Source organism: Cebus imitator, unplaced genomic scaffold, assembly GCF_001604975.1.
Source record: "Cebus imitator isolate Cc_AM_T3 unplaced genomic scaffold, Cebus_imitator-1.0 Scaffold110, whole genome shotgun sequence".
NCBI lineage: Eukaryota > Metazoa > Chordata > Mammalia > Primates > Cebidae > Cebus > Cebus imitator.
The window spans coordinates 3863407-3881455 of NW_016107425.1; the positions used below are offsets into that span (position 1 = coordinate 3863407).

Consider the following 18049-nt stretch of genomic DNA (forward strand, 5'->3'; position numbering starts at 1 on the left):
CTTTTTCTTCCGGGGTTGAATGTCTCTCATCTTTGCTTTCTCTTTCGGCTTCCCATGTATGTTCCAGATGTAAACTCCCAAGACATCAGTTTTTCAACTCCAAATTCTCAAGAGAAATCATCTAATTGGCTCAACTTTAATCAAATGTCCACTCCTTGTCTGATTTCTGAACAGCTCCTCAATGAAAGTGGCAGGAAAGTAATGCTCAGAAAAGGAATACAAGTTGGGCAGGTATCCCAAAAGGTCACTAAGCCAGTAATTCCTGTATTTCCCAGTTATCTATTATAATCGGAGGCTTACACTTTTTTTTTGCAGGGGAAGGGTAAAGGGGAGAAATAACTGCATTTCTCTGATGGCCTTTCCCAACCTTAAAAACTGCTTCAATGCTAAAATTTATCTTTTAGTCAAAATGAACCTGAAGATTCTTTGGGTGGTTTTTAGAAATGTTAAAATAGGATGGAATCTTACATAGGGGTGTAATTTCTTCAAGAAAAGACATGTGTGTGCTTCAGTCTTTTCTTCTTACTCCATCCTGATGATGGATGAAAGTTTAGGTTCCTTTTCACATTCTTGCATTAAAAACAAGATTTCCCCCGATTTTCGAAAAAATCAATGCATGAACCACAATGAAAATTCTAAAACACTTTACTACAGAAAAATGGAATCCCCAGAGTTAAGGGGGAAGGAGGGCATCAGAAGGAGGTTACCATTTGAATCTCTTCAGGCACTATGCTAAATGCTTGTGTTTTATTTTTATTTATTTTTTGAGATGGAGTTTCGCTCGTTACCCAGGCTGGAGTGCAATGGCGCGATCTCGGCTCACCGCAACCTCCGCCTCCTGGGTTCAGGCAACTCTCCTGCCTCAGCCTCCTGAGTAGATGGGATTACAGGCACGTGCCACCATGCCCAGCTGATTTTTTGTATTTTTAGTAGAGACGGGGTTTCACCATGTTGACCAGGATGGTCTCAATCTCTTGACGTCATGATCCACCCGCCTCGGCCTCCCAAAGTGCTGGGATTACAGGCGTGAGCCACCGCGCCCGGCCCAATACTTGTATTTTAATACAACAATCCTATGAGGAGGTAGTACATTGCTAGCCTCTTCATGGATGATGAAAATCAGGTTTTAAGAAGGTAAGAAAACTATCAATATCACACATCTAGTATGTAGCTTAGCATAGATTTAGAAGCAAGAGTTAAAAGGTGAAAAACGGGGAGAAGGGCTGAAGAAGACAGGCCTTCTCAGGATATCAACATCAAAAACTGTATCTTAAAAACAATGAAGTGGCATGTTATGACAATATATATGACAGCTTTTACAAAACTTTTTTAAAAATACTCCTATCATGAAGACTTTTTTTTATATAACATCAAATGAAAGCAACAGGGGGGAAAGAAAAAACCTTGTATATCCTTTAGACTACGACTTTGTTATGTGTATTAAACCCTAGATTTGGCCAGGCGTGGTTGCTCAGGCCTGTAATCCCAACACTTTGGGAGGCCAAGGTTGGAGGATCATTTGAGCACAGGAATTGAAGGCCAGCCTAGGCAATATAGCGAGACCCTAACTCTACAAAAAAAGTTAAAATTAGCTAAGCATGGTGGTGCACACCTGTGGTCTGAGCTACTTAAGGGGCTGACGGAAGTGGGGAGGATTGCTTGAGACCAGTCTGCAGTAAGCCATGATTGCACCACTGCACCCCTGTCTGGGTGACAGAGACAGACCCTGACACAAAAAGGAAAAAAAAAACAAACCCTGGACTTGAATTTTTCTGGGGAGAAGGCCTATGATCCCAAAAAGATTAGAAATCACTGATAAAAAAAAATTCTTTTGCAATCTGGCAGCCCCCGTTCAAAATTTTTCCACTTCATCCCTCACAAAGTCCCCCATCACCCAACATACCACACTGTACCTTTGCCAACGCCATTTCTGCTGCTGTTTCCCAGACTTCATGCGGAATTCTCCCTCTAATACATATCTACAGTACATGAAAACCGATCTGAACAGGGCAAGGAGCCAATCAATGTATTTTTTTTCAACACTAAATAAAACTGAGGTGATTTCACTAAAATATCAATTTTTATACCCCAAATACCAATCAACTAATTTGTTTTGTGCTTGTTAGACAACAAAAGACTTAGTACACATTCATGGCAGTCAGTTTTAAACATACTGTTTAGTGAAAAATAATTTTACAACGAAAATGATTGTTACCAGCTTCATGAAATTAAAACTGAAAACCAAATTGTGTAACAGGTAGCATGACTAACATGTCAGCTTGTATATTTTAAAACCAAATGTTATTCCATAATCATTTATGCAACAACCCCAAACTTCAAACAATATTGAACACAATACAAATTTTTCATAAAACAAAACTTTTGGATCTCGAGTAGCCAGTACTAAAATTTAAACTACAATTAAGAGCCTAAGGGGATGCCTGCTCCAAGTGATTCTAACACAGCAGTGTTTAACAGAACCACTTGAGCCAGCTGTTTCAAAACACATATACACACTCCATCCCCAGATATGATTTAGTAAGCTGAGGCGGCTGCCAGGCCTATGGAATCTTTAAAATGCTCTCCAGCAATTTCTGATGAACAATACTGTTTAAGAACTATTTCCTATGAAATAGATTTGACATGCTTTCAGCTTATACGTACGTGTATTTTTAAGTATCTTAAGCATTGCCACTATTTTCAAAGACTAAAGTTATTGACAGGGTATCTGACTTTCTGCAATAGGTGCAGCACCTTGAAAAGGTTACGCCCTTTCCGGTTGAGTCACTTTTCAAAGTCTAGAGTCTCAATCTACAGAAAATGAGATGCTCTTTAAAAGATACTTTCTTAAATTAAAATTTGAGGTACAGAGTACAGGTAATCCAGTCCACTAAATGTTACAATAGGATTTGTACATATATTCAATATGCACTAACTCTAGCCTTTACAAAAATAAAGCAATTGACAAAACACCTATTAGAGTATACCTACCCTGAGAAATATTATATTCATATACAATACTAATAGATTTTATAACTAGAAAAAGTTGACATCAGAGCAAATCTTCAAATGTTTCCAGAGTATAGTCAACATTTTAAAATATAAAAATAGAAATATTTAAAATTACCTACAGTGAGGTTACATAACTTTGATTGGTAAAAATTTCAAAGTTCACTAACATATTCCTAGTGAGCCCTAAAAAAATCTAAAACTTTAATTTTCAAGACTACTTATTTTCTTCATTGCATTCTTTCTCTCTGAATTTACAAAATATGCATGGAAACCCATGTAGTAAAAGTACACTATAAACTTCCTGTAAAAATTCAGTATTACTTAAAACATCTCTACCATCACTCAAATGATTTATTCTGACTTAAATGGGAAGTTTGCTCAAGTGAGCCACCTCCTCAATTCTCTTCACATTAATCTTAATTTAAAAATTCTAAAAATTACCTAAAGGAGTTTAAAGATCCAAAATCTAATCCCTGTAACTTCAAATTGTACATTTTAGTGGTTCATTTATATTATTCCAAGCAGAACTTCCTATTTTACATCACAAACTTAAGTCTCACATTTAGAAAAACTGTTCCTGTTTATGGTTATCGAGAGTTTTCCAATGCATTCCGCTATTGCTGAGAGTGTCAGATTGGGCCTGGAAAATCACACATTAATACTCTTCCTTCCTACTCTGCCTTTATTGTGATCAAACACACACAAATTCAAAACACAACTTTTTCAAGTAACTTCTGCCATGGTTACCCAAAGCTTATTTATCATTTTCAGGAATCTTAATGTAAATTCAGGTTTTCAATATTCTGCATTACGTTAAAAGGGCAAACAAACAAAAATTTGCAAATGGTACTGATAAAACTGGTATGAATCAATGTGGGCTAAGGGCTAACAGACTTTTTTCAAAATTGTATTTAATAAGCTCATTCTTACTTTAGGTAAAAAAAAAAAAAAAATTAAATGATCAGTGTCTCTACATTTCTTCTTGAAATAAATATACCTCTTTACAATGGTCTAAAATCAAGAATCTAAAAACAAAAGGCCAAGTTGAAGAAAAATTAACCACAGATTCTTACCCCATACCACTACAATCTTTTTAATGCATAGGAATACAACAAACTCAAAAGAAAAAAAAAATAGTGTTTTATTAACTACCACACTGTTATAATACACTTTAAACGTACAATAAGGTAGCCTTTAAATTTGAGGTGGTCTTAAGAATAACAAATGAACAGAATTCCAAATTTTTGAAATAGGTGAACTGCTGCAGTTATAGGTATACATTTAGGAAAATTGTATAGCTCTTACAAGACCAGCAATGTAACTTTATTTTGTACATTTTTAAATTGAAAATATAAACAATAATTAAAAAATAAAAAGAAAATACAGCATAATAAAAAACATACGTTTCTCAATTAAATGTACTGGATACATATAAATTTTAAGGGAAGAAGCAAAAAAGGAAAATGATTGATATTTAAGTGCAGACTGACTACCTAGACAAAAAAAAAAAAGACAAAAAAATATCATAAAACCTCTAGTTTTTCTATGACTAATATCCATACGGTTGGAGTATCGTCACTATGGAAGTGATTTTGTTATGTTTGCATATGTTATACTTTACTGGTAATTTACATGATGGCTTTTAAGGCCCTGGGAGACATGGTTTTTGGAAACAAGATTGGATAAAAATCACTGCTAAGACGCAATACACCTTATTTTTTTTGGTCCTCCAATAGTCAAGAAAAGGGATAATTCACTATAACATTTTCTTACCACCCAAATGCCTCAACCTATACATTTTAAACTTTTTTAAACCTTGGTTATATTGCCCCAACTTCGTTATTGAAAGAATATTAACAAGACATTATTTTGGCAAATTAAATCTTAGACATGGCTTTTCAACAGGATTTAAAAGGTGACTATCCCTAGAGAGTTCCATGTTAAAATGTAGTTTTCAAAATCTTACAAGAGTAATGCTTAAAATATTGTACATAGTTAACCTAATTAAAATAATTAGCTTCAAAATGACAAATTGATAAGCTAAGTAAAGCCTACACTATGTAACATTTGCTTGGAAACTTGATTTGTCAGTTATGCATAATAAAAATTCCAGTCATCAAGAAAATTACAAAATTTTTTTTATCATAACATGATTTCTTTCACCCACCAGCTTTTTTATCTTACAATAGATAAATACCAACATGTTCTTATTTTTACACTAAACCACACAGGATTGATGCATTTGGTTAGACTACCATTCGCATTGTTAAATTCAATTTTCTCTTTATATAACTTGGTAAAATTTCATTTCTTCTAGATTCCAAAAGTACCTACAAAACCCATGCAATTTTACCATTTTTAATATACTATGGAATATCATACAAAGTAAGGCATTTCAGTGTCATGTATAACCAAGTTACTGTCAATCCAAAAATTTTTGCACATCAATAAAAAGATATCTAAGAACTTAGGAACAATATTCTTCTCACTACTGTATAAAAATAACCACAATGAATAAGTATTTGTGTAATATTTACTCCATTGTCTCATTTCCAGAAACTGTGACAAGCTGTAAAGGTATTTCAGTGTTGGTAAGGATATCTTGATTGCTGGTGGCGGATGTATTAACAGTTCCTATCCCTGAAACAGAACCTTGTTGAATATTTGCAAGGATAAGTGTTGTTCCTCCTGCAGTAATCAAAGTATCATCTCGTGCAGCTTCCACAGATGCCAGCACTGTACTGCTAGAGTGAATACCTTTTTTATTCTGGTGTGTTTTAATATGTTTGGCAAGGTGGTCACTTCTCATAAAGCGTTTTGAACATTCTGGACAAACAAATTTCTTCTCACCTGTTAAGAAAAAAAAAGTTACTTAGTTTTAAAAATTCAACTGTAATAACACAATCATCTCCCCCGAAACAGAAAGCAAGTCAATGGTGGTATCTGAGGATGGGAGTAGGGGTCTATTATAATTGTATTCGTTGTATGAGCTACCCCTCAAAATATTTATCCTTAAAATAAATCTTTCATCTTTACTTTTTGATGAATAGCAATCTTCAAACATGCACTATATAATAGACGGATATTCAAATAAGACTTTAATATCTCAACTAAGTTTGTCTGAAACACCTGTGTTAAGTTGCCAGCTAAAAATCACCTATAACACGCTTTTTTAAAGTCTAAATAAAAGCATATTCTTTCATGCTGTAATTAAAATACTGCCATGTCATATTCATGATACTAAACCTTCCACTCTTAAATATAAAATAAAGTAATAGGGTACTTCTAGATTAAAGAAATGACACGACAAGCTTGAGATCCAAAAAGAATGAGTAATCCCTAGAATAATGAATCTGGCTAGTTGACTTGATTTCAGTTGGAACAATCAAAAACAAAGACTAATATGTCAAGATGTTAAAGTTGTTAAAACCCTGATGCCTAAATTTATTTCCGAGCATGAATAAAATAAGTTTAAATATAAAAGACAGACCGAATTTCTATTATATTGAAGACCTACTCTGCAAGATTACTAAAAAGACGACAAAAGGCCAACCTAAAAGGAATTCAGAGAGAAATCAATCAAAATCAATCAATAAATCTAGTTAATATTTTAATTCTTTTCTTCAAAAACTTCTTACCCTATATCTTTTGTTCCAGCACCTCTACTCTACATAGGTCTTTATCAGACCTCATGCTTGAACTATACTTGCAGTCACATCCTAGTCTCACTCTCTCCAGACATTAAGGACCAAATATTACTACATCAGAAAACTTCTTTATTGTATTAAGTGATATGGAAATGCAAGGGTAACTTGCAGATGACGTAACAGTTTAGATGCTCCACTGCCTAATTTACAAGGATCTCTAAAATGTGCCTAAATCCTACTTAACAAAAATGTTATGTAAAATTTCATCCTCATTCACTGCTACAAAAAAATGGTCTCCCACCTCTTCTATTAACATACCACCATTTTTCTAGGAAACTATTTCCCACTTTTTCTTGTAACATTATACTCCGTGGCAAACGGCACAATGATCAAACAAGATTAGGAAATGCTACACACATTTCATCACCCACTTATAGATGCAAGCTGTTCACCTAAGCATTTAATTTAAAGGTCCTAAGAGGTACTGCCCTTGAAGGTATTTGCACCCTCTTTGGCCCACCATTTCCCACACTTTTGTGATCATAGACCCTTTTTCTCCCTTTTACATTATTCCTTTTTACATCCTGCTGATAAAATCCTACTGAGGAAAATTCTGTTACAGGGCCATCTTAAGGTCTATTATCCCATACTTTACGATCCCAAGCAATAATTATCTCTGTTTCTGAGTCTTTTCAATAGCACAGACTACAATGCAAAATCTTTTATCTACTTTTTTTTGAGACACGGTCTCACTTTGTCACCCAGGCTGGAGTACGGTGGCATGACCTTGGCTCAGTGCAACCTCCGTCCCCTGGGAGGTGGAGGCAATCCTCCCACCTCAGTCTCCCAAGTAGCTGAGGCTAAAGGCTCACACCATCATGTCCGGCTATTTTTTGTATTTTTAGTACAGAAAGGGTTTCACCATGTTGCCCAGGCTGGTCTCAAACTCCTGAGGCTCAAGCAATCTGCCTTCCTTGGCCTCCCGAAGTGCTGCAATTACAGGCATGAGCCAGCATGCCCGGCAGCCTCATCTACTTTCTTGTCTATTGCAGTTTCATATACATTAATGTCATATACCTACCCAATGAGAAACAGGACTAAAACAATCAGAGCAACTGTGTACTACTACAGACCTCACAGGTAATTTTATTCAACATTGAAGGCCAAAGTAGGAGGCGTGTGGCAATGTCAGAGATAGTTTATTCACTTAACCTAATAAGCAACTTGGATTAGAATCCAGATGACTTTAAAATCCATCTTGTTCTCCATTTCACCATACTTCTTTCAAGCTCTCTAGGGATTATAAATACGTATTTTTCAATTCTCCAGTGTTGAGCATAGACTGATGAACACTTTTAATCATTTACATGGTAGTAAGAGAAAACTATCTCTAAGTTGCACTGTTAGGTTTCAGTGTGGATCAGTCATAGGTCTATTTCATTTTACAACCACACAACACTATATAAAAATAATATAATGAGAGAAAGTCTTCACATCAACAATGCCTTGGTTACTACCTTACCTCAGACATACTAAAAACAAAAGAAAAGGTGAAATACCCAAATATATCAGAAGAAACAGGATTATTCTTTGTTATAGTGCAAAGGAGAAAGAAAAAATAGGATAGATCAAGAGTAAAAGCTGACAATTTAAAATGTCAACAGAATAAAAATAACATAAATGTGGCTTAAAACATTCAATAATGTCAACAAAGCTAACCAAAGTCTACATAAAATAAACTTTACTTTAGAAGGTAAGCCATACTGACTTGTCCTTTGGAATTTGTATTATTAAGATGGTGTTACTAAAGGGGAAAATTTGATGTAATTCATTGTATTTGAAAGATTCAGTTCAGTAAGGAATGCTTAAAAAAAAAAAAAAAAAAAAAAGTCAAGGCAGTTATGTAGCCCTATAATTCATTTTTGTTGGTTAAAAGTTAAGTATTAGTAACCTGTATGTGTTCTTCTGTGCCTCTGTAATTCATCACTTCGAGTAAATCTTTTACCACAGTACATCCAGTTACAAACAAAAGGGCGTTCTCCAGAATGCCAACGCAGATGAGCTCTCAGATGTGAGGTCTTCCCATAGACTTTACCACATCCTGGTATATGACAAATGTGTTGCTTCTTTTTCCCAAGATTGGTACCTCTAAAAAACACACACAGAATAATATATACTTACATGAAAATATTCAAATGGACATTACCATTTATGTCCTATAGCCCCGTGTTTAATTTTAAATAGAAGACGTTAGCATTATGAAGTCAATCAGAAACCATGTAAAATCAGTTTAAATGGAAATTTATATATTTCAAGCATATACATTTTATATATTAATCTTACTCCAGAATGTGATTGTTGTCCAAATGTAAATATGCCCAAGAATTATGTAATTAAAAGGACATTTCATATGTAAAGAATGTACAATAAAGCTATTTCTTCTTCTGTAAGAACCATTCACAAATCCTATGCATAAGCCTGATCCAATTAATTATATAGGAAACTAAATGTGGTCTGTATTCAAAAGTCATGGTGTCAGATAATCAAAAACATACTTAAACCAAAGAATGAATGCGTAACTGATCACAGGTACAATTAAAAGGTATAGGCAGCATTAGCAGACTTTAACATGATTTAAGCATATTTATTCATATTTGTGTGGCCACACCCTGAATATACACTGACTTGCAGAAAGCTTTTTTTTAAAATCTAGCTAAAGCTATGGACTGAACTCCCTTAGCATTAGATGAAATAAATACAAATCAAAATTATCTTTATATTTAAAATTCCCTTCATATTAACCACATAAAAGATATCCAAAATTAGACATAAGAAATATAATACAGTTTTCTCAACATCACAAAATTTGACATTTATTACATTTCAGTATTTAATACCAAGAGCAGGGTTTAGAAGATATATTAGATGGGTGAACAGAGGTATCTTAGCCTAAGCAAGAAGAAAACTTTTTTGATTCCAGAATTGATAATCTGAATAGTATTAAACATCACAGAAATGTTATTTTCTCAACCTTAAAAAAAAAAAGGCTAGTTACTGATTAAAAATAAATTAGTTTTTTGAAAACATGACACTTCAGACAAAACAATTTGTATAAACTTTACAATGTTTCTGAGTTTTAAAAAAAAGTACATTTAGCCCCCTCCCCAACACCCCTCCTCCCCCAATCTCACAGTCTAGGCATATCCTGTAAAACTTTCTATAGCCTGTAAATCCTCCTGTATACAATAAACCTATTGTTTTTCAAATTTACTGGAAAAATGCATATTTCCCCACATTTATATTTTAATGTACTCACACTCAGTAGCATGTGAAATTGCCATAGGACAAACAGTGCTAAACGGTGCAGTGCTGGCTGTTAGATGCCATAGGTGTTCTGAACAGGGAGACATCAATGTGGGCTCCAGTAGTTAGAGAAGGCTTCGTGGAGGAGGTGGGTAGGATTTAGATAGAAAGGAGGGAAGGCATTCCAGGCAGAGGAATAGCATAAGTAAAGACAAGGAGGAGTCATGCTGTTGTCTCAAGGGCAAGGATGTCATAAACTAACACAATTCTAGTTTCTGCTCCAGTCCACCCCCAATTTCTACAACTCTCTTCAAAGAGCTGAGTTGAGTGAAACAGGTTTTTCTGGCTCCCTTGCAATGCCAAAGTCTTATTAACCAAAGCCAATATTGATTCCATTTAATTTAGCTTTTAAAATTCATTTCATTCTTTAAAAAGCCCTAAGAAAAACAGCAATGTTTGTGGCTACTGGTGTACAAACCAACTTTACATATCGTGTTCACCATAGCAATTTCACAGAGAACCCAATTCAGTTCACTCATGTACTCATAATTTCACGCTTCTCCTCTAAGCCTACCACTCAGGTGAATCAATGCACTTTTACAAACTCAAAAGTGCATTTCACAAACTTAGCAAAATTTAGCATGGGAACACTAACAAAACACAAGACCAACAAATTAACAGCAACAAATCTGGGTTCTCAAAGAAGCAAGAAGCTAGGGAAGTATTTTCAACTGAATTATTAGGAAATAAATATTGTTTGAAAATGGGATAGGCGTCTAAGAAAGAAAAAACACAGGGGCAGGGTTGCACATATAATTTAAGGAAAAAGCTCAACATCTAGACCCAAAAATCTATTTTAAAAAAAATTTGATTCAAGATTAAGATACAGATATGGTAGATGTGGATTTATGGCATGTTATATGAAGGCTGGAGGGGAGAACTCAAGTGAATTTCTCAACAAACTTCAGGTAAGAAAAGATTTAGTATTCTGTTTTCTTCTTGATTAATATCCACACCACTAATGCCTATAATATATAGAAAACAATTTTACATTTTTATTCTTGAGTGTCTAAACTTGTTCCCAATAATTTAATAATGCTAATACAGAGTGGAAGCTAAATGGTGGGTAGAGGGGTTAAGAAAAGTTAAGTAAATACACTCTTTCTGCTCAGGGTAGAAAAAACAAGACAAACTGAAATGCTGACAAAGAAAACAGATTGTGCACAATAATTTTTAAAATATGGACTGATGTTTAATCCATACAAAACCTATATATCAATAATGCCTCCAGAATTTATTTTTCTTGTAATTATTTGTCTCTCACTAGGTTAAGCAGTCTCTGAAAGCTGGTTCTGCTCAATAAATATTGGCTAAATAATTACAATTTTTAAAGATTTAATTATATTTTACACCTTACTTTAAAAGGCAAACAAAATTTACTTCTCTAAAGATGAATAAAATTTGTTCTCTAAAAATGCCACCTTGCCCATATTCTTTTTAAAAAAAAAAAAATGGTTGCAAAAAAAGACAAATATTCTGCAAAATATTAACTACTACCTATATCACCTTGCAGAATACTTCAGAATAGTTTGGATTTACTACATATATTATGCTTCTATTAATTAGATACAATTGTCATTTATTCAAGTGTGTCTATCACACATATACTGCTTGAATTTTGTTCAAACAAGCTCTAAGAAACAATATAGTTTCTTTTCTTAGGAATCTCAATTTTTATTGTTTAGAATACGTAAGCTATTAAAAACCGAAGTCACAAAAGCTCTAGAAAAAATATAAATGAACATTTTTATAATCCTCAGGATAAGGAAAACTTTCAATGGCATGGTAACAAGGCATCGAAAAGGAAAGGCTGATCAACTTGTAATTTCTGTGCTTAAAAATGTTTGCAAGCTGTAGGTAATGGAACTGTTTACTTGTGTAGTAACAATGCATTCTGTAAACCACTGACAAAGCCAATGTAAAACTGGGAAAAAAATATCTGCACATGACAGAGTTACATAAAAAAACAGGTTCAACAAAAAAAAAAAAAAAAAAAAATTCACAAATTTTAAAATGGCAAAATAACATCCCCAAAAATGTTCAATCTCACCAAGTAATTTTAAAATATACTAAATAAGACAACATTAAGGTATTTTTCATCTGCCAGACTTTCAAAGGTTAAAAAAAATTGTAAAATCCATTGTTGGCAAGGGTATGGGAAACCAGATACTCTCACACTGCTGGTTAGCGTATAAACTAGCCTTACTAGCAGACAATTCCCTTTAACCCAGCAATTCCACTCCTGCCAACTTAAACAAATAATCAGACAAATGTGCGAAGACAGACGTGTAAGATTATGACAAATAATAAATTTCCAACAAAAGATGTTAAATTATTCTACATCCATACAATAGAATACTATACAGCCATAAAAATAATGCAGACTATGTAGACTTGAAAATATGGTCACGAAAATTCTCAAAACAAGAACAGACATAAAACAGTGAGAATAAAATGATTCTACTTTAAAATACATGTAACATCTTGAAGGACATATACAAAAATGTTACTAGCTTATCTTGGAGTGGGGTAGGGTTTTGGTGTTTTTAAATGTCCTATATTTCTAAACTTTTGAGCATGTGTTAGTTGAATAAACATAAATTAATTAAAACATTTTTATTTTAAAATAAAGAATAAATGAAACAAAGGGCCAGGCTTCTGTTAGATTTGACTTTTGGGAATAATTTATCTTAAAAACTCCTCTAAAATGAGTTTCAAAAAAGTTATTGCCTAGCCAGAATTCACACATTTTAACTGACCAAAACGTGTCAAAAAACAAATTTTTAAACTAATTACAATAAACATGAATACCTAAGGATCCCATGTAGAAGGAGGGTCACTTGGGAGGCAGTATAGTTTAATGGTTAATGCTCTGGAGTAAGAAACTAGGTCCGAATCCCTGTTGTATGTGCTCGAGTCATTTAACCTCTCTATTTCTCACCTGTAACACCGTCAGGAATACAGTAAGCTCTCAATGTTACCAGCTGTTAGTGATTATAATTACTGCAAAGGGCTGGTCAATGTGCAACTCAAAGGCAGATGGAAAAGCTCTATTAGATCAAATTTAACTGTGTTAAAAGAACATTCTATGTACTTAAAACAGTGCATTTCTAAGAGAGGTATGCTAACTTTCAACATGACAAGGGATTTGGTTAGCTATGGCTTTAGAGTTCTACCTGTTTTTGCTCTATATAGTTCAAAGCTGCACAAAAAAAGGACATGACTATTAAATCTTCCTAGTGGAAATTTAGTATTATTAACAAGAAATATCTCTCTGTCCTATTTGGGGCTTTCACCTCAATCCCACCTTGTGTGATATAGTAACACTGCTATCCAAGTTCTCTTTTTGTTAATACTTGCCTGATAAGTCTTTTTCCATCCCTCCCCTTCAATATTCCTGTCAATTATTTGAGGTGTTCCTTATAATCAACATCAGTCTGGATCTTGTTTTTTTAAAAATATGATCTGAGTCTCAATCTCTTAATTATTAAGCTTAGTATATAGACATTTAATAACTCATCATTTTGAGTTTACTCCCATCATGTTATTCCAGTCTTAATGTTTATCAAAAGACTGAATTGAAATACAATCCCATTTTTTTAAAAATTCAATCTATTAAGGCTTTTCACTTCTATTGAAAATGGAAATACTTAGGCTTATCAGCCATTTCTGAATGTCTTAATTTTTACATAACTGCTATTCTCAACCTAATAACTTTTTATCTATATTTAGGCAAATTCCATTGCTGGTTTGCAAATAGGCTAATTTCTGATATGGGCCTGTTAAATGGCATCTGCTACACTGTTTTTGAAACAGCAAACTAATAATTTTAGTTTAAAAAGCATTTAGAACTGAAAATCCAATTGCATGTATTTTGCTGACTTCTGCCACACACGCACACACACACCCAAAATGATCATGTAATGAATAATTTCTCATAATTAAATGACACAACATGCAGTACTTCAAAAATTAGGATGATATTAACACTCTTAAAAATATATCATGTTTCGTGTATGCATACCTCCCACCACCTTCTTTACAGTTGGGACAAGTGCAAGCTACCCTCCGAAGTCTTTTTCCTTCTTGATGTTGTTGGTCCCCTTCTTCATCTACCACTTGTACTCTTAAGTGTGTTAGGTCATTGGTATTCAAGGTAGAATCACCACTGAGCTGCCACTCTTCAGGATCAGGTTCTTCTTCCTTGATCCTAATATCTAAAGGGGGGGGGGGGGGAGGAAGAAACGAAACAAATGAGAAGCAACCCAATGGCCCAAAAAGACAGCATGAAATCTGAGCCACTTGAAAGTAAAGAGAATATTATGTAGAAGTTAAAAATAATCTGTGGAGTATAATCACTGCTCCTCTTTGTGGCCTATTCTGTTCAAAATAATCTATTTTCTAAGTATCAGAGATTAAACCAAAAGAGGAATATAGCCCAAAAAAGCTTACTTTTAAAAATATTCAATAACAAAAGCAGGTAATATTTATTGAGCAAGTTGAGTCATAAACTGAAAGCAATCTGAAACTTCAATTATAATTGTTTGATTAGTCAAAAAATCCAATAATCAATTCAGACTGGAATAAATTCTAATGCCTTTAATCTCTTTCACAACTTGCATCCTTGCCTATCTGTAGGTACTATATGAATGCAAATGAAGGTACAATTCACTTGAAACTGTTACAAACTTAAGCTTTAAAGTCAATCATTACTAAAATATCAGTAACAGCCAAAACATTATTAGGGAAGGCAGTATAGAAATATGAGACAGCTTCTGTTTTCAAAGAGGTTTATCATAAACCAGATTGGGAAATACAATGAGCATGCAATAGTGAAAAACCATAGACATGGTAGAAAGTCCTATCACTTTTCTGGTGAGCCAAACATCTTCATTTATCATCTATAATACATCATTTGCTAAGTGAAAACTAAGAGATCCATTGAGGCTTTTTTCATTTCAGTAAATTATTTTTTTAAAGGAACAATTAAACACTGAACATAACCATCTTTGTTGAAGCGTAATTATCTTAGGAAAAACATAAATTCCTGCAAATTTTCATTTTGACATATGTAAACTAAAACTCTTATTTTAGAACTATAATACTAATATTCAGGGTAAAAATAGCCTTAAAAATCAAAACTGCCTAGTAACTCCTGAATTTATACTAATGAAAACTAGAATGTATAATCAATTGTCAAGAAAATTACCTCAAATAATTTAGAACAAAAGTTTATCAGAATGACCACATCAAAAATCAAGGAGAAAATAAATGGGAAGAAAGGAGACTGTGGCCTGGGAAACAGGGTAGGCAGTGGTGCCTTTCACTGAGATATGAAGTACTGGAGAAGGTTGAGGTGGAGGCAGGCAGTTAGTTCAAAGTTGAAGGTCTCTGAATTAGAAGTGTTCGTGAGACATACAAGTAAAAAAGTTGGCCCTAAAAGTCTGTATGTAGCTCAGAAAGAGAAGTATGTGCCAAAGATAAAGAACTGGGATTTATCAATAGATATACAGTGAGATAACTATTCAAAGAACTAGTTTAGAGTCAGGTACAATGGCATGCCTGTAACTCTAGCTACTTAGGAGGCTGAGGGGGTAGGATCACATGAGCCCAGGAGTTTGAGGCTACACTGAGGTATGATCACATCATTGCACTCTAGCCTGGGCAAGAGGGAAACTTGATTTTTTTTGTTTGTGGGGGTGGAGGGATAAATAAAAGAAAAAGAAAAGAACTAGATTAGATCACTCAGGGACTATAAGTAGCAGAAGATGAGAAGGTGGCCTATGAGGAACACAAACATTTAAGGAACAAGACAGAAGCCAGGAAAATGTGCTACCACAAAAGATAAAGGACTGTGTTTCAAGAAAGAAAAAAGTGGACAACATCAAATGCCACATGTAAGAAACCGACTAAAATAGTGAGCAAGGGCTAGGCATGATGGCTCATGCCTGTAATACCAACACTACTTTGGGAAGCCAAGACAATAGGATCACTTGAGACCAGGGATTCAAGACCAGTCTGGGCAACAGTGAGATCCCATTTCTTCCAAAACACAAACAAACAAACAAGTGAGCAAGAAGTGAGAAACATTAATGATAACAAGTATATCATCTTTTTCAAGTCTGAGTTTTGCTCTTGTTGCCCAGGCTGGAGTGCAATGTCACAATCTCGGCTCACCGCAACCTGCACCTCCCGGGTTCAACCTATTCTCCTGCCTCAGTCTCCCGAGTATCTGGGATTACAGGCATGTGCCACTACACCTAGCTAATTTTTTTGTATTTTTTAGTAGAGACTGGGTTTCTCCACATTGGTCAGGCTGGTCTCGAACTCCTGCCCTCAGGTGATCCACCCACCTCAGCCTCCCAAAGTGCTGGGATTACAGAGATGAGCACTATGCCCAGCCTAGACACCTTTTTCAAGAAGTCTGGTTAAGAAAGACAGAAACATGGCAATAAAAGTCAAAAAGAACACAAGGAAACAAGTGGTGGTATTTTGGTTTGAAAGATAGGAAAGCCGAACACTGTTTAAAACCTTAAGGGAAACCACTACAGAGGAAGAAGTTGAAAACACAAGAGTGAAATCCCTCAAGTGAGAAGGTTGTCAGGAGTAGATGACAATCCAAAGCACTTACAGGTTTAGCTGATGGGGCACAGGTACCTTCTCCTCTATTAACATTGAGGGAAGAAAGGATAAAGGCACATCCATTCATCCAATAAACATTCACAATTATCTACTATGTGCTACAAATTATGCTCTGCCCAGATGCAGAGTGAATATGATTTGAAAGCTGAAAACTAAGGAACTATAAGAGATCCAACCCTGTTGTGTCTATATATATTCTCAGTGAAGAGATGAAGAGTCAGGTATGTGTAAAATCCTTACCGATACACAATAATTGAGTCTTAACCTCTGTTCCTTTAGTCACCTGTAACACTATGTCAAAACATTGTACAAATATTGCACAAAACTTTTACAAGCTGAATACAAGACAGTATATAGATTATCACATATACAGTTGAATACATTTTAAGTCCAAAACATGAAGAATTTTATCAGATGTTTTAAAAGCTGCTTATTTAAGTTTAATTTTCAACCTTTTGAGTATTTATTTGTGACGTTATTTGTAACAAGACAGTAAGGAAAAAAAGCAAGACTGGATGAAGAGGTCTTAAATTTATAAGAGGGGCTTAAAGACAACACAGAACAAAAAAAGTAACTGATGAGAGAGGAAAAACATGAACTGCAATTAGACTAAGGGAGTGAAGATATAATAGGACATTCTTGCTCTTCCCTGTTGCTAATTATCTTACTGGAACCTACAAAACACGTTTAAAAAAATGTGTCATGGACATAGCCACTTATACAACTTAGTTTTCCTTCTTACTGCATCTAAATAGACCAGAGGTACATAGAATTTAACATGCCTAAACTGAATTCATCTTGGCCATCCACCAAACCTTCTCCTTGTATCCCCTTAGGAATAATGAACCTAACTACTCTATCAACTTCAGGTGAGTCCTGTCAGTCCGTTCCCAAGCCTCTCATCTCTCTTTCTCCGACCATTTTTTACACAGCTTCCCCAATTTTCTTCCTAAATAAAAATTCAGCCAAGCACAGTGGCTCACATCTGTAATTCCAACTACCTAGGAGGCTGAGGTGGGAGGATCACTTGAGGCTAGGAGTTTGAGACAAGCCTGGGTGACGTGGCAAGACCCCATCTTCAAAAATAAAATGTCGACAATTAGGCAAACATGGTGGCACACACCTGTAATCCCAGGTACTCAGGAGGCTGAGGCAGAATACAGCTTGAACCCAGGTGTCTGAGGCTACAGTGAGCTATGACAGCACCACTGCACCGTAGCCTGGGCAACAGAGCAAGACTATCTCTTTAAAAACAAAAGCTGAGGCCAGGCGCCGTGACTCAAGCCTGTAATCCCAGCACTTTGGGAGGCTAAGATGGGCAGATCACAAGGTCAGGAGTTCAAGCCAGCCTGGCCAATATGGTGAAACCAACTCTACCAAAAATA

The 18049-nt window shown here is 34.8% G+C and overlaps 1 protein-coding gene across 3 annotated transcripts in view; it reads right to left on the reverse strand.

The window, feature by feature from the left end:
* Nucleotides 1-4129: 4129 nt before the first annotated feature.
* Nucleotides 4130-18049, reverse strand: part of SP3 (Sp3 transcription factor) — a 62550-nt gene continuing 48630 nt past the window's right edge. For all 3 annotated transcript variants that reach the window (XM_037741906.1, XM_017538241.1, XM_017538242.2), the window contains 3 exons: nucleotides 14047-14239; nucleotides 8611-8807; nucleotides 4130-5862 (listed from right to left, as the gene is read on the reverse strand). In XM_037741906.1, the coding sequence (XP_037597834.1) occupies nucleotides 5546-5862; nucleotides 8611-8807; nucleotides 14047-14239 (707 nt within the window). In that variant the 3' untranslated portion in view covers nucleotides 4130-5545. The remainder of the gene's footprint in view (nucleotides 5863-8610; nucleotides 8808-14046; nucleotides 14240-18049) is intronic.